We start from the raw sequence: 8969 nt of genomic DNA on the forward strand, positions 1-8969 counted from the left end.
CATCCAAAATTGTTGCGATTACAGCTTAATAAGTAATTCAAGTGGAACAAGCATACCATACAACTGCTGTCACCTCGTTTGTACACGTCTGTTTACATTTATGCGGTCTGAAGTTTTCCCGGCGCATTTCCAATGTGAACAGCTCTCGGGTATCCGACCAGGTAGCGTCGTAATATCTCCACAATATTTCGGCAGACGTACACGCTGCCGTCTTCAGGTGGTTCCTGGCGAATGCTGTGCTGTTCCTCTCGGTGCCCTATATATACTAGCCGCTACCCCCTCCACCGTTCCTCTCCTGGTGTCATCAGTGCGGCCGGCGCGGCTGTTACTGGAGTTGGCGGAAAATCGTACATTGAGCAGACTGTCCGCGCTGTGGAAGAGAGGTGCCGCGAACACAAGCGCCATACCGAATTACGCCAGGCCACTAAATCATCCGTGGCTGACCATTGTATAAAGATTGGCCATACTGTGGACTATCAAAAAACAAAAATACTCTGTCAGTCCTCCTACTTCTGGGACTACCTTACTAAAGATGCCATCGAAATCCGAATACAGGACGATCTAATTAATAGAGACAGCGGCCTTCAACTTAGTCAGGCTTGGAACCCTGCAGTCAGCCTGGAGAGAAAGATGCGGTCCCAGAGATCGAGGACCGCCCCCGAGGGTGGCAGCAGGGAGACTGCAGACCCCAGTTCAGACCCAGGCGCCGCTTCCCCCACCACCTCCAGTGCCGTCGCCCCGGCCGCACCGAGTACACCAGGAGAGGAACGGTGGAGGGGCGCCGAGAGGAACAGCACAGCATTCGTCAGGAACCACCTGAAGATGGCAGCGTGTACGTCTGCCGAAATATTGTGAAGATATTACGACGCTACCCGGTCGGATACCCGAGAGCTGTTCAAATATTTACATTTAGCTTCCTCGTTATCGGTGCAACCGCTATGTGGTACAACTGCAAAGATCGATACACGTATTCATGTAGTCGATTTAGGTTATTTACGTTGACGTAGCGTTACGTCACTATGACGTAGGGTTCTCCTCACCTAGCATGAGATAAATGCTACCCAACCCTGACAAACAGCGCAGTTGTCTGTGATGTTGAAAGGTGTGAGCGTTAATTTTTGTAGGAATTTTTCTTGTTTTGGATGTCTGAAACCGCGCTCGTAGTCTGGATTGCTCAGATATGCGCGCGCAGCCTCGACAAAGTTGCTAGGCCGCACAGAGATGAGTCGGATGTGATCTTTGCTCTGCGAAGACGCGCGCCAGGTTTATATTTTGATCGCGAGCGGAGGAGAGGAGAGGAGACAGTCAGTTGAGCCTTGGAGTTATAAGTGAACAGTCCAGTTTTGGTTTAGTAGCAGCAACGAACAAACAACGGAGACTTTTGAGGTAGGAGTCTAATTCCGGAGAGAAAAAGAATTGATTTTTACATTGGTACGAAATATTTGTGAAGAATGAATTACAGGTAATGATTAAATTTGTTTTATTTGCGTCAGAGGTTTGATAATGCAGTATTCTTGGTTCGTCAGACATCCAGATCAGGAATCTTTTTGCGTTTCAGTTCTTTTTTGTTAGGGTTTATCGATCGTTGAGAGCGAAGTGGATTTAAGAATTAGGTTCTGGAATTTTATTCAAAGAAAGATTATATATGTGAAGTTCAATTTTGTAAGTTCAATTTTTGTAAGTCTTGGATTATTGTTAAGTGATTTCAGAGAAAGCTTAAGTGTTTTTGAAGTTTCATTAAATGTTACTGAATATAAGGAAATGAGATTGGAAGTGAGTTAATTTAAACCAGAGTCACTGTCCACATCCTAAGAATTAATTAACTTTAAATTATTTAAAAACCATTATCAAAAAATCATGAACCGATGACAATAGCAATGTTTTCACAGTATGCATTGAACCTCTGCGTATCTCTGTTGTCAGATTTTTGCAGTTCTGTTATCGCGACGCGCTGTAGCTACGAGAGTAGTTTTGCACTCTGTGATGTCAACAGATTCTTTCTTTAATTAAATTTGACAGGGAGCACCTTTACTTTCAAAGTAATCACTTTTCTTTTGTCAGATTTCATAGTCAGATTTTATGATTACAATAAGTTACAGACAGGGCATTATTTTCTGAAGAATCTCGCAGTTACATTTATCTATGCATTCTCGCAGTTGAACTATGTCTCCAATATTTAGTGTTAACCTACATACAGTCCCCCCCCCCCCCCCCCCCCCCCCATAAACCATAGACCTTGCCGTTGGTGGGGAGGCTTGCGTGCCTCAGCGATACAGATAGCCGTACCGCAGGTACAACCGCAACGGAGGGGTATCTGTTGAGAGGCCAGACAAACGTGTGGTTCCTGAAGAGGGGCAGCAGCCTTTTCAGTAGTTGCAGGGGCAACAGTCTGGATGATTGACTGATCTGGCCTTATAATAATAACCAAATCGACCTTGCTGTGCTGGTACTGCGAACGGCTGAAAGCAAGGGGAAACTACGGCCGTAATTTTTCCCGAGGGCAAGCAGCTTTACTGTATGATTAATGATGATGGCGTCCTCTTGGGTAAAATATTCCGGAAGTAAAATAGTCCCCTATTCGGATCTCCGGGCGGGGACTACTCAAGAGGATGTCGTTATCAGGAGAATGAAGACTGGTGTTCTACGGATCGGAGCGTGGAATGTCAGATCCCTTAATCGGGCAGGTAGGTTACAAAATTTAAAAAGGGAAATGGATAGGTTAAAGTTAGATATAGTGGGAATTAGTGAAGTTCGGTGGCAGGAGGAACAAGACTTCTGGTCAGGTGACTACAGGGTTATAAACACAAAGTCAAATAGGGGTAATGCAGGAGTAGGTTTAATAATGAATAGGAGAATAGGAATGCGGGTAAGCTACTACAAACAGCATAGTGAACGCATTATTGTGGCCAAGATAGATACGAAGCCCATACCTACTACAGTAGTACAAGTTTATATGCCAACTAGCTCTGCAGATGACGAAGAAATTGAAGAAATGTATGATGAAATAAAAGAAATTATTCAGATAGGGAAGGGAGACGAAAATTTAATAGTCATGGGTGACTGGAATTCGAGTGTAGGAAAAGGGAGAGAAGGAAACGTAGTAGGTGAATATGGATTGGGAGTAAGAAATGAAAGAGGAAGCCGGCTGATAGAATTTTGCACAGAGCACAAGTTGTATACATGGAAGAACCCTGGAGATACTAAAAGGTATCAGATAGATTATATAATGGTACGACAGTGATTTAGGAACCAGGTTTTAAATTGTAAGACGTTTCCAGGGGCAGATGTGGACTCTGACCACAATCTTTTGGTAGTGAACTGCAGAGTGAAACTGAAGAAACTGCAAAAAGGTGGGAATTTAAGGAGATGGGACCTGGATAAACTGACTAAACCAGGGGTTGTACAGAGTTTCAGGGAGAGCATAAGGGAAGAATTGACAGGAATGGGGGAAAGAAATACAGTAGAAGAAGAATGGGTAGCTCTGAGGGATGAAGTAGTGAAGGCAGCAGAGGATCAAGTAGGTAAAAAGACGAGGGCTGGTAGAAATCCTTGGGTAACAGAAGAAATATTGAATTTAATTGATGAAAGGAGAAAATATAAAAATGCAGTAAATGAAGCAGGCAAAAAGCAATACAAACGTCTCAAAAATGAGATCGACAGGAAGTGCAAAATGGCTAAGCAGGCATGGCTAGAGGACAAATGTAAGGATGTAGAGGCTTATCTCACTAGGGGTAAGATAGATACTGCCTACAGGAAAATTAAAGAGACCTTTGGAGATAAGAGAACCACTTGTATGAACATCAAGAGCTCAGATGGAAACCCAGTTCTAAGCAAAGAAGGGAAAGCAGAAAGGTGGAAGAAGTATATAGAGGGTCTATACAAGGGCGATGTACTTGAGGACAATATTATGGAAATGAAAGGAGGATGTAGATGAAGATGAAATGGGAGATACGATACTGCGTGAAGAGTTTGACAGAGCACTGAAAGACCTGACTCGAAACAAGGCCCCCGGAGTAGACAACATTCCATTGGAACTACTGACGGCCTTGGGAGAGCCAGTCCTGACAAAACTACCATCTGGTGAGCAAGATGTATGAAACAGGCGAAATACCCTCAGACTTCAAAAAGAATATAATAATTCCAATCCCAAAGAAAGCAGGTGTTGACAGATGTGAAAATTGCCGAACAATCAGTTTAACAAGCCACAGCTGCAAAATACTAACACGAATTCTTTGCAGACGAATGGAAAAACTAGTAGAAGCTAACCTCGGGGAAGATCAGTTTGGATTCCGTAGAAATACTGGAACACGTGAGGCAATACTGACCTTACGACTTAGCTTAGAAGAAAGATTAAGGAAAGGCAAACCTACGTTTCTAGCATTTGTAGACATAGAGAAAGCTTTTGACAATGTTGACTGGAATACTCTCTTTCAAATTCTAAAGCTGGCAGGGGTAAAATACAGCGAGCGAAAGGCTATTTACAATTTGTACAGAAACCAGATGGCAGTTATAAGAGTCGAGGGACATGAAAGGGAAGCAGTGGTTGGGAAGGGAGTAACACAGGGTTGTAGCCTCTCCCCGATGTTATTCAATCTGTATATTGAGCAAGCAGTAAAGGAAACAAAAGAAAAATTCGGAGTAGGTATTAAAATCCATGGAGAAGAAATAAAAACTTTGAGGTTCGCCGATGACATTGTAATTCTGTCAGAGACAGCAAAGGACTTGGAAGAGCAGTTGAACGGATGGTGTCTTGAAGGGAGGATATAAGATGAACATCAACAAAAGCAAAACGAGGATAATGGAATGTAGTGGAATTAAGTCGGGTGATGTTGAGGGAATTAGATTAGGAAATGAGACACTTAAAGTAGTAAAGGAGTTTTGCTATTTGGGGAGCAAAATAACCGATGATGGTCGAAGTAGAGAGGATATAAAATGTAGACTGGCAATGGCAAGGAAAGCGTTTCTGAAGAAGAGAAATTTGTTAACATCGAGTATAGATTTAAGTGTCAGGAAGTCATTTCTGAAAGTATTTGTATGGAGTGTAGCCATGTATGGAAGTGAAACCTGGACGGTAAATAGTTTGGACAAGAAGAGAATAGAAGCTTTCGAAATGTGGTACTACAGAAGAATGCTGAAGATTAGATGGGTAGATCACATAACTAATGAGGAAGTATTGAATTGGATTGGGGAGAAGAGAAGTTTGTGGCACAACTTGACCAGAAGAAGGGATCGTTTGGTAGGACATGTTCTGAGGCGTCAAGGGATCACCAATTTAGTATTGGAGGGCAGCGTGGAGGGTAAAAATTGTAGCGGGAGACCAAGAGATGAATACACTAAGCAGATTCAGAAGGATGTAGGTTGCAGTAGGTACTGGGAGATGAAGAAGCGTGCTCAGGATAGAGTAGCATGGAGAGCTGCATCAAACCAGTCTCAGGACTGAAGACCACAACAACAACAACATACAGTTTCAGATTCACTTTCACTCTCTATAACAAATCGGAACAGATAACTTTCAATGTGTCCCCGGTGGGGTCGAAGACGTCAGAAAATGAATCTTTTGCATAAAAACTTCTGTTCTTCATTTATTTTATCGTAAGTAGTTTCTAGCCTAAAGCATCTTATTCAGATGCCCATGTATTGCGAAGCTAATATCTGCTTCATTATTTTGAGAACCGAGCCAATGATGTTGGTGTAATACTAATTTTTAATCTGATCGCTAATGCCCTGTTGTTCTCTTTCTTTCTGACAAATAACAGCAGCAGCGTTCTACAACGATGACTGACGTCGATGCGTGCATAAAATGAGTTGTGTCATTCCAATCTTCTCTGATGGAGGGATTGCGCCAATCCGTCTACTGTTGATAAAGGTGGGTGGAGACGATGCAGTACACATTAGTAATGTGAGGCAGAGAGTTCCGCACCTCAAACAGGTGGAAAGGCTATTAAAACAAACTACGCACCAGTCGACGCTGATCAGCTGCTATCCCTCACAATGGACAGCTTCTGCATCAACTCATTTATGAAGATCGGTGCATTACGACCTAGGAATTGTGTGCACAGCTAAAGTGGGCTGTGATGTCTTAAGCAAGATGTTACGCAGTCTTGGGCATCCCGGAGATTGTGAGAGATGGACCCTGCAAAGGCTTACATCAGACCAAAATCATCGTCAAATGCAATTATTTCAGTATCTGCTGGATCGATACGAGGCTGACTGTAGTGCTGGAGATGTGCTGTCACCTCTACGGGCCAGAATCCAAAGGATGGTACAAGGAATGGTAACATGGGAATTCTCCAACAAAGAAGAAGTTCAAAACACAGCCATTCTGTTGGTGAAGTGATGTGCACAGCCTTGCCAGTCCTTTGGATTTCCTGGAGTCTACAGCAACTAAGAACGCTTATAAGGCGACACTGATGACGCTGACAAACCGAATTTCTAGAGTCATTCCAGAAAAGGACTAAATTTCACTTGCAACACGATGATACCAGCCCGAAAACAGTTGTGTGGTCATGGAAAGCAGTACCAAATTTTAGTTGGCCCCTTCTGCCACATCCATCGTACAGTTCTGATTTAGAACCCATAGACTTCCACCTCTCTGCGACGATGAAAAATGGGCCAGATCTTTTTATATCTAAATCTATCAAGGTTTCAGCAGATGGGGCTATTCATCATGTCTCAGTGACAACTCGTCCAGTCCTTTCTGTATCTCATTCTATCTAGGGCTCAGCAGATGGGGGTACTTACCACCTTCCAGTGATACATCAGTCAGCCCTTTCTTTACTTGGCTGCTCAGCAGGTAGGACTGTTCGATGTTTCCTAGCAACATCTCTACCAGCCCTTTCTGTATCTCACCCTGTTGAATACTCAGCTAGTGGGACAGTTCAGTGTGTCCTATTCATGTCTCAACCAGCTCCTACTGTACCTCAACCCAAGTAGTGTTCAGTAAGCTAACAGCCCTTTCTGTACTTCATTTTACAAAGTGCTCAGCAGGTGGTGCTACTCAGTCTGTCCTAATGACGTCTCTACTACCCCTTTCTGTACCTTATCCTACTGAGTGCTCAGCAGGTGGGGCTACTTGCTGTATCCCACCGATACGTGAAACAGCCCTTACTGTACCTTAACCTAAGGAGTGTTCACCACTTGGGGCTATCAGTGACACTTCTGTCAGACCCTTCTGTACCTCAGCCTACTGAGTGATCAGCAGGAGGAGGGGCTACTCATGACTCTCTGTGGGACATCAGTCAGCCTTTCCCGTATCTGAACTTACAGAGTGTTTAGGAACGTGGCTGCCAAGGAGGGGAAGGAAGCCAGTGTGCACTCCGTGCGCATTCTGGGGGGAATCACTCCTTATGTGGAAAGGGTGCTTCCGAACGCCATGAAGAGTACACGGTGCAGCCAACGGCAGGTGGTGCCTCATCTCGGTACCAATGTACAAATAAGGGCAGCTCCTTTTATATTATCGCGAAATAGGGGAGACAGTGTCACAGACATGATACGTGAATTGGAGTTGCAATAATTAAAACAAAGGCGCTTTTCGTTGCGACGGGATCTTCTCATGAAATTTCAGTCACCAGTTTTCTCCTCCGATTGCGAAAACAATCTGTTGGCACCCTCCTACATAGGGAGAAATGATCATCACGACGATAAAATAAGAGAAATCAGGGCTCGCACAGAAAAATTTAAGTGCTTTTTTTTTCGCGTGGCGTTCGAGAGTGGAACGGTAGAGAGACAGCTTGAAGGTGGTTCACTGAATCCTCTGCCAGGCTCTTTATTGTGAATAGCAGAGTGATCACGTAGCTGTAGATGTGGCATGTGGGGAAACTCACCATATCCCAGTGACACTTGGTTCAGTCTCTTCTGTACTTCAGTCAAGAAGAGGCTTCTCTCTGTGTCCTAGTAACATGTTTACCAGTCTGTTTTAAACAAAGCGAGTTTTCACAAATTGGGCCTATCCATTATGTTCCAGCAACATGTCAACAAGTCCCTTCCATACCACAACCTACAGAGTGTTCACCACTTGGGGCTACTAGTGACACTTCTACCAGACCTTTCTGAACCTCAGCCTACTGAGTGATCAGCAGGAAGGGCTACTCACTGTCTCTCAGTGGGACATCAGTCAGCCTATCCCATACCTCAACTTACAGAATGTTTAGCAAGTAGGGAAACTCACCATGTCCCAGTGACACCTGGACACAGTCACTCTGTACCTCAGACCAGATCTCAGCAGAAGAGGATCCCTCTGTGTCCTAGTGACACTTTTAGCAGTCTTTTTTAAACAACAAAGGGAGTTTTCACCAACTGGGCCTATTCCAGCAACACGTCAACAAGTCCCTTCCATACCACAACCTACAGAGTGTTCAGCAAGTGGGGCTACTCACCGTGTCCCATCGACACCTCGACCAGCGTGCAGGGCTCGTCCCCGGGGTCCCGGCAGCAGTCCACCAGGTCCCGGCACGTGGTCAGGGGCGTCACCGGCACGTCCGTCCACTCGGCATCCGCCCCCGCGCCGCCCCACACACGTGCGATCATCTGCAACACACGTGTCACCCTCTCATTCTCTGCCCACTCAACACAGTGTGCTGCTTCAAGGAATTCACTTTGATTACTATTCCATCTGCCACGATAGAAGAGTCTGCGCTTGGCGGCTTGTGTGTTGTGGTAAATCTTTGGAGGTCACACCCAGAAGCAGTGACACTACAGTAGCAACAGTTGCCTGGGCGGTATGCAGGTCAACCAGCCGGTTGATTGCTGAAGTACAGGGTGGTCCATATGTGTGGGGCCGTTCTTACAAATCTGGTGGATGCGGAGAATTTTAAAGCAGGGGGGAGGGAAAACTGTGAAGCGATGTTACCAACATGGAGGTCACTTTGGAAGGCGCCGTACTGGATGCAACTCGTACTTTTGTAATAGAAGGAAGGTCATGTGACATGTCAAGCAGATAGGTTCAAATGGCTGAGCACTAAGGGACTGAA

General features: G+C 44.8%; 1 protein-coding gene across 1 annotated transcript in view; it reads right to left on the reverse strand.

The window, feature by feature from the left end:
• LOC124550802 (apoptosis-stimulating of p53 protein 2-like) overlaps positions 1-8526 on the reverse strand; it is a 700925-nt gene extending 692399 nt beyond the window's left edge. Inside the window, exon 1 of the mRNA XM_047125528.1 lies at positions 8376-8526. Coding sequence (XP_046981484.1) covers positions 8376-8526 — 151 coding nt within the window. The remainder of the gene's footprint in view (positions 1-8375) is intronic.
• Positions 8527-8969: the final 443 nt, after the last annotated feature.

The sequence above is a fragment of the Schistocerca americana genome, chromosome 9, assembly GCF_021461395.2.
Source record: "Schistocerca americana isolate TAMUIC-IGC-003095 chromosome 9, iqSchAmer2.1, whole genome shotgun sequence".
Taxonomy (NCBI): Eukaryota; Metazoa; Arthropoda; class Insecta; order Orthoptera; family Acrididae; genus Schistocerca; species Schistocerca americana.